The following is an 18,564-nucleotide window of genomic DNA, read 5'->3' on the forward strand; positions in this document are numbered from 1 at the left end:
ACCAATAAGCTTCGTGCACTTGGCGCCACTAAAATCACCAAGCATGAAGTTGTGAAAGAAGTTATTGAGATCACTTGACAACTCATTTGACACCCTATCACTGATGACTTAGTGACCCTGAAGACTTTGGCAAAGAGCTTGCAATGCTTGTGAGAAAGTTCCAAAAGTTCTCCAAGAAAATCTGCTTCGGAAGTCTTCAAAATCCAGCTCGAAGAATGCTGAGACTTCCACTCGTGACTACAAAAAGAGAACCTGTCACAAATGCAAGAAGCCAGGCCATTACATATATGAATGTCCTCAATGGGAAAAGGAAGCGGAGAAAAAGAAGAAGAGCAAGAAGTATGACTCTGGAGAAAACAAGAGGAAGAAATCCTCAAAGTCTTCTTCAAAGTATTCATCTCACAAGAAGAGCTCCTCTGGCAAAGCTCGTGCATTTATCGGCAAGGAAATGGATTCAGAGGAGGAGTCAGCTTCAGAAGAGGCTGAGGTGGAGTCGGAGGAGGAGTCTGATTCAAGCGTTGCAAGTCTGGCTCTAGCTTCAACATTCGTCGCCAAGTCCATCTTCAGCACTGAGGACATTGGTCACGTTGCCGACGCTGAAGCCAATGATGACGACGACTCCGCTCCTACCTACTGCTTCATGGCAAGAGACGCAAAGGTAAATTCACGCGATGCCTACTTTCAGACCTCTAGTGAAGATGACTCTGAATGTGAATTCAAACCTAGGTATAAGACACTTGCTAAAATTGCAGCTGAACAACAAATTGCTATGGAAAAGATTCAAAAATTACTAGACAAAAGCGAGATGACCTGTTGGACGAGGAAATGAATCAAACTCAATCCCTAATTGAAGACATAAAAAAATATCTTTGAATTAAGTATGAGAAACTTGAAAGTCGTCATGAAATCTTCTCAGTTGATCATGAGAAACTTTCCTACGATTTTCTTCAAAGTAAGCAAGATTTAGAGAAATTGAGAGCGCCTCATGATGATCTTCAAACTGAAAACAGTGGGTACAAGTTATGGATGAAAAAACCGGAAATTGCTTTTGGATCCCATTCCTCCCGATTTTTGGAAGAAAACTAATGCAAAAACCATAATGTCTTTCTACTCATAACCTTGGAATATCAATATACACATAACCTAGGAATGTATACTACATCGCCGAAAAATTCTGTACATTGTGGTTCAAGTTACACAAAATAATAAAATCATGCCTTTCTAGCACATGCAACACTCAGTATAAAAGTCTATGATGTTTTTTATACTGTTTTTGGATCCCAAGCTCTCGGATTCTCGTTTTTTTTATTTACAAAAACCGTATTTGAAAGTTACAATTTTTCTAAAAACAAACACGCACCTCCAGAAATTTTCATGATGCTACATTGTGGTTCAAGTTACACAAATGAGCAAAAACATGTCTTTCTAGCACATGCAATATTCACTATAAAAGTCTACAGTTTTGTTTTTTTATACAGCTCGCACGAAAGCGTATTTGATCATGAAACTTAATTTGCAGAAATGTACTATAGTATACATCTCAATGTTCATGTTGATTTACTTCAAGATTCGTTGAAACTTTAAAATATAATTTTATAATTTTTTCTTCAAAAAATAGGACTCCATGGAGCTCGGGAGCAAGAAATCCTCTCCCATCCACCGCCAAAAAAAAAAATCCACTCCCAGGGAAAACATGTTCAACAGAACTGAATAGCCAAATTCATTCTTCCTCGCTGGCGGGATGAAATCATGCTACATGAACCATCAAGTGTAGACGGGAGTGAATATATACAAGGTGGCGAGAAAATGAGAAACTCAACATGTCATATAGTCTCGGAAGCCGCCGGCGACCCGCCCTTCTCGAAAGTCAGCGAGCCGCCGCGGAGGTCGTAGATCATGTGGGTGCCCGTCTGCAGCAGGCTTCCCAGGACGGAGCTGACCGGCGAGCCCGCCGGCGTGGGCAGCATGGTGAGGCACTGCAGCCCGGTGGAGTTTTCCCTGATGAAGTAGTGCGCCGTAGTGAGCTCCATGGGCGCCGGCCTGCCGTCAACGCCGTGAAACACCAGCGTGATCTTGGGGAACGTCAGGTTGGCGACCGACTGGATGTTGTAGCACAGCCGCAGATCGGCCACGTCGTCGGCTTTTGGGCGGACTGGCTGTGACTTGATCTTGCTCGCCAGCGCCCGCGTCAAGGCGTTGTAGGCGGCCGGCTGGAGGTAGGTGATGGGGGAGAGCGTGCTCATGACCACCCCACCGGAGCAGCCGTTGGCGGCCAGGTCGAACGTCCCCGCCGGGATGCCACTCAGGGACTTGTCGTCGACCTTGATGCCGGTGAGTTTGACATAGTACAGGTCGGGGTACGCTTCGTTCCGGAGCAGCGGCGTGGAGCGGCTGCTGTTGGTCTGGGGCACCGCGTCGTCGCCGAGGAGGAGGACGCTCTCGGAGTCAGGCTTGTCGGCGTCGTCGGGCAGCATGAAGTAGGAGAACCTTGAGATCTTGAGCTGCGACAGGAGGGAGTAGGGCCCCCTGCTGAACCCAAGAACGCCGGACTCGCCGTCGAGTGGCACCGTGCTGGCGAGGCTGCAGCCGAACAACGCCCGGCCGGTGATGTGCGTCCCGACGGCGGTGACCTCCTCGGCGGAGATGTAGCCGGTGGTGCTGATCCCCGGTCCGTACTGGTACGCGTACGGGCAGGTGAAGCTGGTGCTGTTTCCGCAGGCGTCCTCCTCGTCGAGCGCCAGCTGGCAAGTCTGGCTGAAGCAGAAGACTTCAGTGAAATCCGACGACACCGGGCACTGCGCCCAGATGAAATCGGTGGCGACGTCGACGACGCCGGAGAAGACCTCCTCCGCGACGCCGACGGAGATCTTGTAGACGACGAGCCCGGCGTTGTCGGTGGCCGCGCTCCCCAGCCGGTCCTTGTCCGGCGCACGGAAGGGACGATTGATCACGGCCTTCGGAGCGGACTTTGCTGGCTTTCTCCACAGCTCCTGCCCAAGCTGAGGAATGTGTGCCGGCGTCCGGCCACCGACTGCCGCCTCGGCCACTGACGGCAGGAGGAGCGGTGCGAGCACTGTCGCTAACGCCGCGGCTGGCCGAGCCATTTCGGCCGGAGAGAGCAGAGAGATTGAGATTGAGGAGAAAACTTCTCGGGGAGGGTTCGTCCGTGTGGTGTGGGAGCAGGGGCGGTTTTTCCAGTCAGTTCTGTGTTTATGTTCTTCCCAGTGAGGTGGGGAGGGCCCTAGAGTCCGAATCACGATCGGGCCTTTCCTCCCATCACGTGAGACCCGGCCAGGATGAAGCCACGTGTCCTCATCAATCTTGAAGCATCTTCAGCTTTCCCAAAGCTATTTCCCTGGAAGCCGATGTCTAGGGCACGTATAGATGTGCCATAGTTATTGCACATCTAAGTGATTTAGTGAAGTATAAAAGAGGAAAAAACGAAAAATAAAATATTCACACGAATCTCCACGTAAGATCAATGACATAGAACAAAGATGTGCAATACTTATGATACATCTAGATGTACTTTAGCGCAACTGATCTTTTTATTCAGGATTGTCTTTTTTGCGAATTTAGGATGTGCAATACTTATGGTACATCTAGATGTACTTTAGCATAACTGATCTTTTTATTCAGGATTGTCTTTTTTGCGAATCCAGGATTTATATTCTATTTGCAATATCGTACCATCCACGATTTTTTTTCTCCAAAACTACACAGTATAACGACTAAATGGCTATTGGTTGCTACCTTTTTTGGTTCGTTGAGTCATGCTCCATGAAAATTATTACGAGTTCAGTCGACCTGCTGATTGAGCGAGGAGCGGACGATGACCCTGGGAGTCGGCGAGCAGACAAATTGAAGATGATGATGTGGAGAGGGAGAGGCGGTCGTAAAGGGTGGCGAAGCCGGCATGGGAGGCGTCCGCGACGTGGAGCACGCCCAGGGTGTCGAGGTCCTTGAGTTGTACCATGAGAAGAAGTCGTGCTTGTCGCCGGTGTGCGCGCAGCTCACCCCATGTCACATGGTCGTGTCCCCAGCTCCTCCTCCTCCAATGGCAATTTAAATGTGGCAATAGAGGGGGAAGGCTCCGGTGAAAGCTTCTCCCTCACCAGCGAACTATCATGAAATATGTGAAACCGTGAATAAAGAGATTGTGTGCAGTTTCATGGGGAATAGCTTTGAAGAAGATGAAGATGATTTGAGATTGGTGGTGAAACGTGGCTTCATCTTGGTTGGGTCTCACATGATGGGTGGAAAGGTCCGGTCACATAAATTTTTTTTTTCCAAAATCACGAGCTTGCTTTTTTGGGTTGAGTCAACAACAACCACAACGGCGGCAGTCAGGGTGGAGGGCGAGCAGTGGGGCAATTCATGAAGTCCTTCACCCCTAGAGCTGAGGCGGGAGACACATAGGGGCGTCAAGGAGGCACGAGGTGAATTATTATCCTTTTGGGGTAGCCAACCACACCAGATTTGCAATCTTTTTTTTTTGCGGGTACCAAATTTGAAATCTGTAGGCATTTTGACATGAAACAAGCAGGCAAAAGTATTGAGCATGTAGGCAATATCAATTGGTATACAACTTGGATTAAATTGCTTAACAAGCCGGTAAAATCATTCTAATTATTGCTCGATATTGTTTCCGTCATGTAGTGCCTTGATCGTTATTTTTTCTTTTTTGAGGATCACCTTGATCAATATTTGATCATGTTTGTGTGGTTGTGTTCAATATCCATCTTCTCGCAAAAAAAAAAAACTGTCTTCTCGCATTACACGGAATGGTCAGAATGGTTGTTTCAGATACACCCTGATTACTATCTCATATTTATCTCAGGTTTTCGAGCAAAGGGTCAGACAAAGTGCAAGATGCTTATTCTTGCAGAGGTACACTTTTTCAAGTTAATTCTTATCGGTATAATAGTGTGTGTGTCGCATGCACTTTTTATACATGGTAGTTTGTCTTTCCTTTTGGTGCGTAGATCAAGGCCTAATAGACAACATCAGACCAGGCAATAACATATGGAGTACTCATGCATATGGGGTAGGCGTCGAGCAACTCTTAATCATTTCTCCTGCCTAGGCGAGAGGTAATTCCCATTCCCATTTTCGATTCAATACCTAACGCTTTTCCAAAGACTTGCTTATTTCCATGTTCTGATTGACCAGAATCAATTGTTTATTGACTTTCAGTTATTATTATTTTTTCCGTCACCATAGCTATTACTAGGGCTAGTAGATATACGTGACAATAATTCAAACTCAACTTCAAACTGATCAATGAATTGCATATAGTGTACAAAAGAACTTGTAATATGATTGCATTTTTTGTTTCATGTTTATGATTCAAATAGCCATATTTTTAGTAGAAAACTTTCCTAGTGTACATTATATCACTGCTAGGAATTTTTACAACTTTGAGCACATGTCTCAACATGAAACGAAAGCGTGGGCTATTAAGAGAAGAAAACAATGTTTGCTTGTGACTGCTCGTTTTCTTTGTGACACGGATGCTGAAAAATAAGGGGCAACTAAGTAACAAGCGCTCCTTCGGGAGCCTCGCAACGATCAGCGCCACTTGGCGCGCTCATAGCCATTCATCACGTGTCGCGCTCTGCACGCTCCCTTCGGATTTTATTTTTTTATTTTTACGCACGCGTTTTCGGCTTTTTCAAAAGTTTTTTTTGGTTTTTTTCGACGTTTTGGTTTTTTACCGGTCTTCTCTAGCTTTTCGACCAAAATTTTTTTTTCGGGAAAAAGATTTTTTTTGCGCAAAAAAATGCATTTTTTTCGGGAGAGTCACGATTTTGTTTTCGCGAGAGGCACGGTTGTGCTTTCGCGAGAGGCACGGTCGTGCTTTCGCGTGCCTCTTGGAAACGGAAAAAAACGTGTTTTCTGTTTTTTTTTCTTTCACGAGAGGCACGGTTTTGCTTCCGCGAGAGGCACGGACGTGCCTCTTTCGGAAAGGAAAAAACGCGTTTTCTGTTTTTTTTTCTTTCGCGAGAGGCACGGGCGTGCTTTCGCGTGCCTCTTGGAAACGGAAAAAAACGTGTTTTCTGTTTTTTTTTCTTTCACGAGAGGCACGGTTTTGCTTCCGCGAGGAAAAAACGCGTTTTCTGTTTTTTTTCTTTCGCGAGAGGCACGGTTTTGCTTCCGCCAGAGGCACGGTTGTGCTTTCGCGAGAGGCTCTTTCGAAAAGGAAAAAAAAGCGTTTTCTGTTTTTTTTTCTTTCGCGAGAGGCACGGTTTTGCTTCCGCCAGAGGCACGGTTGTGCTTTCGCGAGAGGCACGGGCGTGCCTCTTTCCGAAAAGGAAAAAAACGCGTTTTCTGTTTTTTTTTCTTTCATGAGAGGCACGATTTTGTTTCCGCGAGAGGTACGGTTGTGATTTCGTCGGAGGCACGGGCGTGCCTCTTTCGGAAAGGGAAAAAAACCCATGTTCCCGGTTCGGTTTTTTCGTCGGTTTTTTCGTCCGGTTTTTTTATGAAAAAAAAGTTCGTCAAAATCTGTCAACATGGGATCTACTTTTGAAGATCTCAACGCGAGGAATCCAATAGCGAAAACGGTTCGAGATTTGGACGCACGGTTTAAGAGATAAAACATTTTTAATAAACGGATCTACGAAAAAAGGAGAAACTCCCAGGTTGCGACAAATGACGCACGCACATGCAGCGCGCCACTTATCACAACTTGGAAAAGTTGGAGTGATCTCCGCAAAGAATACTTCTTAATTAGTGATTTCGAAAAAACAATAGTCCTACTTCAAAAACGGAAATGGAAATTAGGCAGTTGGGGTTGGGCCACGGAGGCCACAGGACGGAACGAGAGGCCGTGGCGCGCCGCGGCCTTATCCGCACCGCACCACACCTTGACGTCCCGCCACGCCGACCGCGCAATGGGCCACCAATGGCCACCACCGCCGCCGCCGCTCTCTCCTGCTCCTGCTCCCGGTCTCCCTCCCCTTCCTCCACGCTCCTCCTCCGGCGAACCGTCTCAGACTTCCACCGCCGACCTGCCCATGCCGGCGTCCGCCGACCCCGCCTCGCCCCCTTGCACGGTGAGACCGGCTGAGACCATTGCCCCGCCGTCATCTCTCTGCTTATGCACTCCACGTACGTATGATCCTATTTCTTCCGAGTTCTGACCGCGTTCGTGCTGGGTGACCGGGGCAGTGGTGGATGACTCCAAGGAGGTGGAGACGAGGTCGGAGACAGACAGGCTGGTGGACGGCCTGAACTTCGGGGAGCTGTGCAACGACTTCGAGTGCATAAGCAGCCCGTACGTGGAGTCCACGGCCAGGCAGATCGCCAGGGACATCCTCGAGATCCGCCAGGACAACCGCGCCCTCAGCTGCTACGCCGTCGCCGTCAAATACAAGGTGCGTGCCCTCTGCAGGCTGCAGCTCCCAGCTGTCGATTCAGCTTGTATGATGACCATTTTTCCGCCAATAGAAGTTTTATCGATCAGAGTTCATCTCTAGCTTCGGCATATTAAGATGTACACAACCAAAGCAGGTGCGAAAGTAAAAAAAAATGGAATGGAAAACAAGGAAGTGCCTATCTGTAGAGGGAATCGGCATTAAGCTCAATGACTACTAGCTCTAGGCAAAGGCATGCTGCCATGGCCATATCTTAATACTCCATCTTGAGAAGCATAGACTTGTGTACATGAGTTCATATCCCACATGGGTGAAGAAATGCTTGTTCTGTTAAATAACACATCATTTCTGGGTAGCCACAATGCCAACAAAATACTGCCACGATAAACAGATATAAGAGCACACTAGGGCCCAGGGGTAGGATTTCATCGCTGCTCATCTTCATCTGAGAGGTGAACATTTTTGAGCCCGTTAAGTAGCCCATGCAACCTACTCCCTCCGTTCAGAATTACTTGTAGAAATGAATGTATCTAGACGTATTTTAGTTCTAAATACATCTATTTTCGAGACAAGTAATTCCGAACGGAGGGAGTACCAACTTTGTCCAATTAGGTTGCTCCTGAGCAAGATATTAGGAGGAGAGGTGCTAAGGACCTCACAATGGTGTTAACGGAACGGTGCTCTCCTTGGCCATCTAGTGGTGGCGCCAGGATTGGGCCAGGCCCCAGGCCACCTTCAAGCTCTGTCTCCACTCCAGGCCAAGGCATGCTGCCATGGCCATATCTTAATCCTCCATCTTGAGAAGCATAGACTTGTGTACATGAGTTCATATCCCACATGGGTGAAGAAATGCTCGTTTTGTCAAATAACACATCATTTCTGGGTAGCAACAATGCCAACAAAATACTGCCACGACAAAATACAACAACGTCCGCGGTGCTACGTGTTTTTCTACCTTGAGGTTGCGTTCTTTCTCGAGGTCATGTTCCATAAAAAGAATTGTTACATCCACAATGTTATGCACCATCCCATCAATCTGCCTGTCAACTTTGCCACTTTCAATTAGGATGACAAGCATGTAGGCAACTGTGTTAAAACTTAAAAAGACGGGAGACTCAGCTACCACCTTGGAGTTTGGTGAAGAATGTCAACATCATGGTCAACCCAAGCACACCACCTTGGAGAGAAAAAGACAATTTGACTTCATCATAAACTTTCTCGAAATCAATTGTAAAATTGACTCAATTTCAAAAAAAGAAGTAAAATTGACTCCACTCATCTTATTCCGCTGTAGGTTATGCATAGTCTCATGACATGAAAGCCCCTTCCGGATGTCCCTCCCTTGCATAAATGTCGTTTGTGTATGCCGAACCACATGGTCCACCACACGATTAATCCGGTTATTAGTAACATTAGTAAAAAAAAGCTTACATTTAATAAGCAGATATACCGATCTTGTGCAATGAACTGATGACCAATAAACATACAAGTATACGATCCTATGAGCAATGACCTTATATTTCTGTAAAATTCTTCTTTCTAGCTAGTGAACATGAATGTTAAGGTGTTGTTCAGAACGTTTGCTGCGAATAAAGTTCGTGTTTGAATTCCCAACATGCCAAAGTATGCAAAACTGAGAAGACTGATGTGTCCATGCCTCAATAGATGCACTTCCAGTGCATGAATGGGATACTTGCAGAGTTCAGGTTACACGCATATATCATATCATTAGGGTGACATGCTGCTTTCTTCTTTCAGGATCCTCTCAGGTCATTTGTGGGGCGTGAGAAGTACAAGAGGCCATTGTGGATCACCGAGGCCCTGGAAAAACCTACGGTGGTAAGGATTGATCGAGCTTCATGCCATTACTTATTCCACTCATATATGTTCACCACAAACAACTGTTGGTTTAATTACGCATGTCGATGAACGCAAAATCAGTCCCTGGAATTGCATGGAATCACACACTCCATGAAACTTCCCACACGGTACATCATTCATTGGTACCCGTTTCAAGCATGATGCCATCTAATCAACACTCTGGTTACTGCGTCAGACAGTCCAGGAAATGTCAATGCAATCCACAAGCACTCTGACCATCAAGTGGACGCTGAGGGGGAAACCCAAGAACGCCTTCTTTGCGGCCGCGGGAGGGGAGCTGGTCGTCCGCGTCGACTCGCAGTTTGTCCTGAACCAGATCAGCGGGCAGGTGTTGGAGCACTTCGAGTCTTGGGACCTCTCCGCGTCGTCCCCTCTCGCGCAGACCTACTTCTGGTTTTCCAGGAGGGTTTACTCCACCGTGGAGGCCGGCAAGGACACGATCGAGGCTGCCAAGGGCGTGGTGTCGCGGCTGAACAAAGACGACAATCTGGAGGTCTATCCCGACCCCCTGGGAGATCCCACTAAGGTACTACATGATCCTTTTATGATCTGCATGCTGATTTCACGAGAAGTGAAGTTTGGTTATGCCGATTACTGACGGCTGTTATTTTCTGACGTTCATGATGCAGTTTTTTACAAGGCCGGATGATCTGAACCAGGACGTGGTTCAGATTGGGCTCTTCCTGGCCGTCCTCTACTTCATTGTACAGTTCCTGAAAACGACTCTGTGATGATGACTGTAATAGCTACGGCTCGTGACTGAATTCTCTGGAATAAGGTTGTCTGTATATACGTACCCGTGTATCGATGTCTAACATACTCATATAGCACGCATGCCCACGCAGGCATGAGTTTTTGAGACTAGTCACTTGATGGTCACTATGTTGCCATTGATCACTTGGTTGGTAGTGATTTCAGTGGCCAGGGTTGGGCACGGCCGAGCAAACACTTGGAAGTTGTGGTCGCAACGAAGGAGCATCAGCCTCTGGCTCGCCCAAGCTCACCAGCCACGCAGTTGCTGCCGCTGCTCGACCTATCCGTGACAGTGAGGTTGCTGCCGCTCCGCTACCGTCCGCAGTGGCTACATGTTTTTCTACCTTGCGTCGCGATCGTAGCCGCACGTCGCAGGATCTCTGGCGTCTCCCGGTAAAATATCTCCGGCCGGAACTTTCCATTGCTTCTCTGAAGAAGCTAGCGGAGCCACAGACATTGCCATCCAAGCTAGATTTTGTGCAAGCTGTATAGGTTTGCTGGCGAGACAGGTAGAATTCGCACAACGTGGCGCACGCGCGCGGTACAATCGCGATCTATACTTCTGCTAGAGAGAGAGGCCAGTGTTTTTCTCTCGTCTGATACTGATTCTTTTGGAGATGCTGGTTACTTTGTTCACTGGGGAGTGCAGAGCTGCCCTGAATTACGCTGCATCATGAAAGTGCCTTTTTTTTGGAGGAAGCATCTGAAAGTAATTGAAGCAGAACGTACTAGATGAAGACAAAGCAGGCGTCGTAACTTTACTCGTTTCAGTCAGAAATTGAAGGAGAAGCATCTAAGATGCTGATTCCATGTACTCCTAATATCCATCGTGATACCTCAGGAGTCATCAACTAGTCACGGTACACACATGTGGCGACGACCTGTGGCCGTGTGTGGGCTCATAAGGTCCGTAGCCCACAAGTCGCCGGTGCAAGTGTCATATACAGATGTCACACACGCTGTCCGTGGAACAGATGGAACAAGGAAACCGAGCAGGGCACCACACGATCAGATCTTCCGGTTAGCCAAAACACCCTCGGTGCTCACAAGTACAGGATCCAGCGTCACCACAAAACCGCAGGAACTTCCGAGGGCAGCCACGTCCATTCTCAGAAGAAACCATCTCTGCTCGATAGCCGATATATACCACCAAGCAACCGGGATTTCCCCTCAAGCTCACCCACTCATCTGCTGCCGCTGCTTCAGAGAAAACACCGCTCTGCACACCACCAATTCACACCACCCGTTGGGGGCGTTACCTTCCAAAACTCCTGCAGCCAATGGCGTTACGCCTCTCCGTCTCCTCGCCGCAGAGCACGGCCTCCTCGCCGGCCATCTCCTCATGCCGCCCCGCCGCCTGCGGCCGCTTCCTGGCCTGCGTGGCGGCTTCTCAGAAGAGGAGCCTGATGGCGGTGTCTGCCTCTGATGGGAGAGGAGTGGCTCCGGTGAAATCCGGCGGCTTGGAGACAGCCACGACGGGAGCCGGCGAGGTGGAAGCGCCCACAGCGGCGGTGGCGGTGACCGGGCAGGTCACGGAGGTCTGCAAGGACACCTTCTGGCCAATTGTCAAGGCAGCAGGGGAGAAGCCCGTCGTCCTCGACATGTACACCCAATGGTACTGTGCAAGCCCCATGCATTTCTCCGTTTCAGCCCTTCTTCACTGATGAACTACTGTCTCAATCTCACATATTCCTGACATACAAGCTAGGCCAGATTATTTAGAGATGCATGGGTATTGTTATAATCAAGACCAGATGTCATCCCGCAGCAGAGTGATGAAACTTCCTTGTCTGCAGGTGCGGCCCTTGCAAAGTTATGGCACCAAAATTCCAGGAGATGTCTGAGAAGGACCACGACGTCGTGTTCCTCAAGCTTGATTGCAATCAAGACAACAGGGTATGTTAGAAACTGGAACCATCTTGCTGTCTCATGTGTATCTTGTATTTTGTTTGAATATATCATGGTAAGCTTCTTGGTGCTTGTCAATTGTAGCCTCTTGCAAAGGAGCTTGGCATAAGGGTTGTACCAACATTCAAGATTTTCAAGGATGGGAAGGTTGCAAAGGAGGTCACTGGTGCGAAGATTGATGAATTAGCGCGTGCGATTGAGGAAGTGAAGTCAAGCTGAGCAATTCCCTGGAAAGAAATGCAGCAGTTAGCATGCTATCACTAGTGTACACTATGGGATGAAAACAGCCTTTGTGGAAGTGGATAATCACCGTGGAGAAAAACAGTTATTATAGTTCTTCTGCTTATGATGATTTACCAATCGTTCTGGACAATATACACCCATCCATGTGGAGTTTATGCTGTAAATAGTCATTTCAATCTTTCTGAAAATACGGTTGCTTCCTGATCTCACTAATTTGCAGGCATACCAAGCATGTTTTGCAAATCATATTAAAAAAATCTTGTTCTTACAGATGTAGGCATCGTGACACTGAGCTAAGATTGCTTTACTCAATTCATTCCTATTATACCATGTAACCATAGCTTAAATATCTATAAAGTGTCTCATAACTTCAAATATTAGCCATTGGATATGCTCTATCAAACGGTTGAGATGGCAATCCGAACATTATCATCTGTTGAATAAAGTTTTCAACTCATAAGATTTTGCACGTTGCCTTCTAACTGAACCCCAACTCTATCATCTGATGTGTTCTAGAAACATCTTTCGCCATGCTTATCTGATTCTCTAATAAAATAAGAGACTAAGAACAATCTGGATTCTAGAGGGGTAAGAACCAAGTTGGGATAGAGTTGGATCTTGCCAATATGATTCCAGGAAAGGAAATAAATGTCAGAGTGTATTTTTCCATGCTGTTATATATCTAAATGGAGTGCAAAGCAGGTACATTTTACTAGTTTTGTTAAAAAAATACATATCTAAGATGCAGAGCTTAAACTGCTTGTGGAGGTTACAAACTTATTATAGAAAAGTAACTCTGAATACCTACGCAAATCAATATAAATTAACCATGGTGAGTTCCAAGTATAAAATGAGCTGTGAAGAAATGAAGGTACCTTGCTAGCATCCCAACTTAGTTGCAGTCTTGATAGTTCAATTAGCCATGTTTTCTGCCTCAGCCTGCACCGATTTAACATATAGCAAACAGAAATGTTTGTGGTGCTTTTCAGCTCCTCAAAAGACATCTTGCCTTGCTCCCTCTGCTGATCCTAAAACCAACTAGACCCTGGCTGTTTGAAGGGTAATTTTGTTTTCATCAGCGACCGAACTCTTTCTGCCTCCTCCCATTGTCCTCTCCCAGCATATATACTCGACAGCAGTATATAGTTCCCAGTATTTCGAGGTTCCAACTCAAAAAGCTTATTTGCAACAACTTCAGCAATCTCAGCATTGTCGTGCGTCTTGCACGCACTAAGCAGGGCACCAAGAGCACCTGGATGGGGCCCCATCGGCATTGTTTGGACCATCTCAAAAGCCTCCTCAAGCCTCCCTGCACGACCAAGCATGTCGACAACACAGGCATAGTGATCTGCCCGACGGTTCATCCCATACTCATGCACCATTGCTTCCCAATAGCCCAACCCTCTATCAACAAGCCCTGCATGGCTGCACGCAGTAAGCACTCCGACGAAAGTGATCGGATCAGGTCTAACTGCCTGAGCTTGCATCCGTTCAAACACTTGAAGTGCCAGCTTTGCGTGCCCATGAGTCGCCAGCCCACTAATAAGTGCAGTGTAAGGGTATGCATCCGGATGTTCAATCTCCCTAAAAGCATTGAGAGCCTGCTCGACATTCCCGCACTTGGCATGCATATCTACCAGTGCTGTAAGCACCTTCTCATTCCTTTCAATCCTCTTCCTGTCAACATAGGTTCCAACCCACCCAGCTAACGCTGTGCTGCCTATCTGGGAAGCAGAGGAGATAACTCCGACCATGGTGGCTGCATCTGGCTCAATCCCAGCAGCCTCTAGTCCCCTAAACAACGCAAGTGACTCCTTAGGCTGCCCACATTGAGCATACCCATTTATCATCGCTGTCCATGTCACAAGATTCTTCCCTGGCATTTTATCGAACAGCTCCCGCGCGCTCTGCATCGACCCGCTTTTGCAGTATCCAATAATCAACACAGACCAGGAGGCGGAATCTCTGGTAGGCATTTCATCAAAAACCCGGTGAGCAGAGGCAAAGTCACCGGCATTGACGTAGACGACCACCATGGCGTTCCAGGAGACCTGGGTTCTGGAGGGCATGGAGGTGAAGAGTGACTCGGCGGCGGCCACAGAGGCGAGTCGGGCGTGTGTGCAGAGGAGAGAGTTGAACGAGACGGCGTCAGGCACCGGGATGTCGGCGAGCGCGGCGTGCGCGGCAGGGAGGTCGTCGCACTTGGCGTAGAGGGCGACGAGAGCGTTAGCGACGGGGAGGCAGGTGGGGGCGAGCGCGAGGCGGAGCGCGACGGAGTGCAGGGACGCGCCGAGCCGGAGGAGGCCGAGGGACGCGGCGGCGTTGAGCGCGAAGGGGACGGTGAAGTGGTCGGGGGAGACGGGCAGGCGCGACATGAGGAGGAGCAGGCGCAGCGCGGCGTGAGGGCGCGGCTTGGACAGGCTGCGGATGGCATGGTTGAGGAGCGAGCGGATGACGGGTGGAGGGGTGTCGGCGTGCGCGCGGATGAGGCGCGCGTGGACGGCGGCCGCCGGCGGGGGCGGGTGGTCGGAGGCGAGGACGCGGGAGAGGTGGTCGAGGCGTGGATTGCGGTTTGGTCGGGCCGCCATAGTAGCTAAGGAACTGTTCGGGCTGGGGGCATGTTATGCACTGTGCTGTGCGGTTTTCAACTTGCAGATTGGGCTTTGTTAGTACTCCTGGGCTGAGTATGACGGTCGAGTCGGACAAGTTCGTCCGAGCAAAATTACCATGGCTTGCCAGGGACACGGATTTTGTGAATATGGTTCCACACACATCCCTTATCAATAGTAAAAAATACTATAAAAATATAAAAAAATCTGAATATTTTTTGTGATATGCATAGTCGACCGGTATATTCGCGTATGAAGTTTCACGAAGAAATGACATCCTTGACATTCTGCATAAAAATGACAAAATGGAAGCTATATTAAAAACATTGTTGATGAATAGTAAGGGCCGGATTGTATTTTCTTCACTGAGAATATCACGGATGTCAGTAATTCATGAAACTTCACACTTGAGTAGAATGGTGAACCAAGTTTGATACCTAAAATTTTATATTTTTTAAAATTTTCTAGTATTTTTTTTTGAATTTACTATTCACGTGGGTGCGTGTGGAACCATGTTCACCTTTGTATTTTCGGGCTTGCCAACCCTTAAAAAAATTGCTTGCCAAATAACGGAGCTCTCATCCCTAAAAAAATAACGGAGCTCTAAGAAAAGCAAATTTATTCTGAACGCGGTTGTTCTAATCCTGAGCTCATATGAGCTCAGGCAAACAGTAAAAAAAATTAGTGAAACTTTGACAAATGTTTTCATAGCTTGCAAAATTTCATCACCGCCCGCTCGCATAAGAGGTAGTACCGCTCCCTTGAGCGGTAGTACCACCCGTCCGCGCAAGCAGTAGTACCGCTCCCTTGAGCGGTAGTACCGCCCGCTGCGGGCTGAGAATGGGGATAATGGTTGGATTTTTTCCCCACCTATAAAAGGGTTTCTTCTTCCCCATTGGGAATTATCCTTCAAGCTCGTGTTTGGCCCCCATTGTTGACCTTCTTCGAGCTTACTATCTCTCAATCCCTCCATGGATTCTTGCTAGTTTTGGGGGGGAAAGAGAGAGGAGATATAGATCCACATTTCCACCAATCACTTTCTCCTCTATGTGAGGGGAACCCCTTGAATCTAGATCTTGGAGTTCTTGGTGTTCTCCTTCTTGTTCTTCCTCTCTTTTTCCTCCATAGCTTTCATTGCTTTGGTGGGATTTGAGAGTGAGGGACTTGGATACTCCGTATGCCCTTGCCATTGCATTAGTTGCATTGGTTTGAGTTCTCCATGATGATACGTGGAAGTTACAAGTTGAGAAGCTTATTACTCTTGGGTGCTTGGTACCCTTTAGCTTGTTCCTCTTGGGTGCTTGGGCGCCCTAGACGGTTGGTGGTACTTCGGAGCTCAATCATTATGGTGTAAAGCTCCGGACAAGCGGCGGGGTCTCCAATTAGGTTGTGGAGATCGCCCCGAGCAATTTGACGGGTACCGATGACCGCCCCCAAGGGTTGCCAAAGTGTACGGGTTCGGTGACCGCCCCCAAGGGTTGCCATTTGTACGGGTTCGGTGACCGCCGTCAAGGGTCCCTTAGTGGAATCACGACATCTTGCATTGTGCGAGGGTGTGAAGAGATTACGGTGGCCCTAGTGGCTTCTTGGGGAGCATTGTGCCTCCACACCGCTTCAAACAGAGATTAGCATCTACACGGGTGTGAACTTCGGGATACATCTGTTGGAGATATGCCCTAGAGGCAATTATGTATGATGATATTTCCTGTGTTAATGAATAAAGATAGTCCTTGGACATTATCAATGATGTGTATTAGCAAGTACGTGACTTGTTTGTGGGACTATGCATTGTATGATGACTGACCTAAAAGGTCCCTAGTCGAAAGGGCTGTGTGGACGCGCAGCCGACTAGACTAGCATATGACACGGTCGATGGCTTGGTCTCACTAGACATGGAGCATTGGATGCTAACCGGATAATATGGACTTGGAAAGGTCTGGTCGGATTCGACGTAGTCGGATCTGAGTCGAGATAAGGTCCGAGTCGGACAGACCCAACTATGAGATGCTGCGATATGTCATCTGTGAGTCTCTAGTACAACATACGTTCTATGTCCTAAGACCTGAGCTGACGCATGTGCTTGGGATGGTGACAAACCTGCTTTGGGCCGACCAAACGCTACTCCGTAACTGGGTAGTTACAAAGGTGGGTCTCAGGCTTGTCCAGACCCATGCTGCGAGACATGGTCGAGCAAGATGGGATTTGCCCCTCCGATTAGGAGAGATATACTCTGGGCCCCTCGTGTGATCCGACCAGGATAAGCATGGCCATGCGACAAGGATTATGAGATAATCTGGATGGTGGTCGGCATCACTGGAGGAGAAAGAGGTCGGGCTATTACAAGGATGACAATCTCGCCTTGAGCCCGACAACATATATCGTGTGGCAAAGGGAACAGAAGTGTGACATGTTATACAGGTTCGCCTAACCAGCTTCATAGTCTGCTTGGTGTTCGGCATGCCTTGCTAGAGGCCGCTACCAATCATGCAGTTCGGAGGTGATCCGAACTGCGACCAAGCCGACTTGAACCTAAGGGGTCGCGCGCTTAAGGGAAGGAACCTACGAGGTCGGATCCGAGGACACTGGTCGGATGTGATCCGACCTGTATTCGGATTGTGACCGAGTAGAGTTGTGGGCTTTAGGGTCCATGTGAGGCCCAAGTGTTGAGCCCGCGATGGACGCCTATATAAAGTGGAGGTGCGACACACTCATGCGGTTGATCGCTTCAGGGCTTTCACTAGGGTTTGCATGTGTTGCGAATAGACACCTCCACTCGCTGCCGGTTGTGTGATCGGACCTAGCAGTCCGCCGCACGACATTCCTCCTGCACGCGCGGATACCGTTAGAGGTGGTGCACTTGCGCCGCTCCTGCGAACCTGTACGTGGGAATCGACGACCGGCTGTTCGAGGGAGATCGGACAAGGAGGAGACGAACCACACGAATGTGCTGCCCCAACTCTTCTTCCGCTGCATGGTACTGCGCGTCTAGTGGTAACGATCTGTGATCCATCTCCCGTAGCATGTTCTTGGTTGTTCTGCACGTAGGATTTTTTTAAATTGGCAGTCGACGCACCCTACTGTAGATCCCAACAGTGGTATGAGATCCTCTGCTATAGGATTTGGATTCAGATCGTATGCATATTAGATATGTGGAGGCGGCAGATGAGATCTGTTGTCGTTGATGAGATCGATTGTGTGCACGGTTGATGAGATCAACTGCACATGGGTATCGATGAGGCTATGTTTTCTGATGATCGGAGTCGATGAGGTCGTGACACAACCTGCCCCTACCGGTCGGTATCCGCCATCGGGACCGCCGTGTGCGTAGCGCCTTGTATTTCGTACACGACCACTCAAACCGGTAGAATGTGAGTGACTCTGTTTTGCAGGTTTGATGTGAATAGTATGGCTCATGTGTATGTGATGCATGTGTGTAATTTATACATGGCCCGCGTCTCATGTTTGTCAGCCGGCAGGAGCCAAAGTGTTGTCATTATATTGTATAATGACCTGCGTGTCGACTTGTGACTCTATGTAAAATTCATTGCTAGTTGTAGTAGTTGGATAATAGAGATCAGGTTGGTGGCTTGGCGTCTTGGCATGACAAACAAGATGGAGTTCCTAGATGGTCATCGGAGTCGGAGCCGACCTGGAAGAACATCCATGAAGGAGCCATACTATTTCACAATATGTGTTTATTTGTGATTGTTATGCTTCTTTGTTTCTATGCATGTCAGAATGGTAGAAAGATCCCTCATGAATATCAAGTAAATTGCCATTCCCGATGTTGC

At 48.1% G+C, this 18,564-nt stretch overlaps 4 protein-coding genes across 4 annotated transcripts; 2 read left to right on the forward strand and 2 right to left on the reverse strand.

Moving 5' to 3' along the window:
- Positions 1 to 1,790: 1,790 nt before the first annotated feature.
- LOC123067739 (aspartic proteinase nepenthesin-1-like) lies at positions 1,791 to 3,104 on the reverse strand. The gene has a single exon (XM_044490405.1). It carries the CDS (start codon positions 3,102 to 3,104, stop codon positions 1,824 to 1,826), a length of 1,281 nt encoding a protein of 426 aa, XP_044346340.1. The 3' UTR covers positions 1,791 to 1,823.
- A 3,707-nt stretch (positions 3,105 to 6,811) lies between these two features.
- LOC123071914 (uncharacterized) lies at positions 6,812 to 10,124 on the forward strand. The gene is made up of 5 exons (XM_044495495.1): positions 6,812 to 7,058; positions 7,174 to 7,379; positions 9,138 to 9,218; positions 9,436 to 9,786; positions 9,890 to 10,124. Exons 1-5 carry the CDS (start codon positions 6,908 to 6,910, stop codon positions 9,989 to 9,991), a joined length of 891 nt encoding a protein of 296 aa, XP_044351430.1. The 5' UTR covers positions 6,812 to 6,907; the 3' UTR covers positions 9,992 to 10,124.
- Positions 10,125 to 10,996: 872 nt separating this feature from the next.
- On the forward strand, positions 10,997 to 12,373 carry LOC123071915 (thioredoxin F, chloroplastic). The gene is made up of 3 exons (XM_044495496.1): positions 10,997 to 11,628; positions 11,810 to 11,909; positions 12,006 to 12,373. Exons 1-3 carry the CDS (start codon positions 11,294 to 11,296, stop codon positions 12,138 to 12,140), a joined length of 570 nt encoding a protein of 189 aa, XP_044351431.1. The 5' UTR covers positions 10,997 to 11,293; the 3' UTR covers positions 12,141 to 12,373.
- A 371-nt stretch (positions 12,374 to 12,744) lies between these two features.
- LOC123071916 (putative pentatricopeptide repeat-containing protein At5g37570) lies at positions 12,745 to 14,766 on the reverse strand. Its single transcript, XM_044495497.1, has one exon. The coding sequence runs from the start codon at positions 14,750 to 14,752 to the stop codon at positions 13,193 to 13,195; it is 1,560 nt and encodes a 519-aa protein (XP_044351432.1). The 5' UTR covers positions 14,753 to 14,766; the 3' UTR covers positions 12,745 to 13,192.
- Positions 14,767 to 18,564: the final 3,798 nt, after the last annotated feature.

This window comes from Triticum aestivum, chromosome 3B (genome assembly GCF_018294505.1).
Source record: "Triticum aestivum cultivar Chinese Spring chromosome 3B, IWGSC CS RefSeq v2.1, whole genome shotgun sequence".
Lineage (NCBI taxonomy): Eukaryota > Viridiplantae > Streptophyta > Magnoliopsida > Poales > Poaceae > Triticum > Triticum aestivum.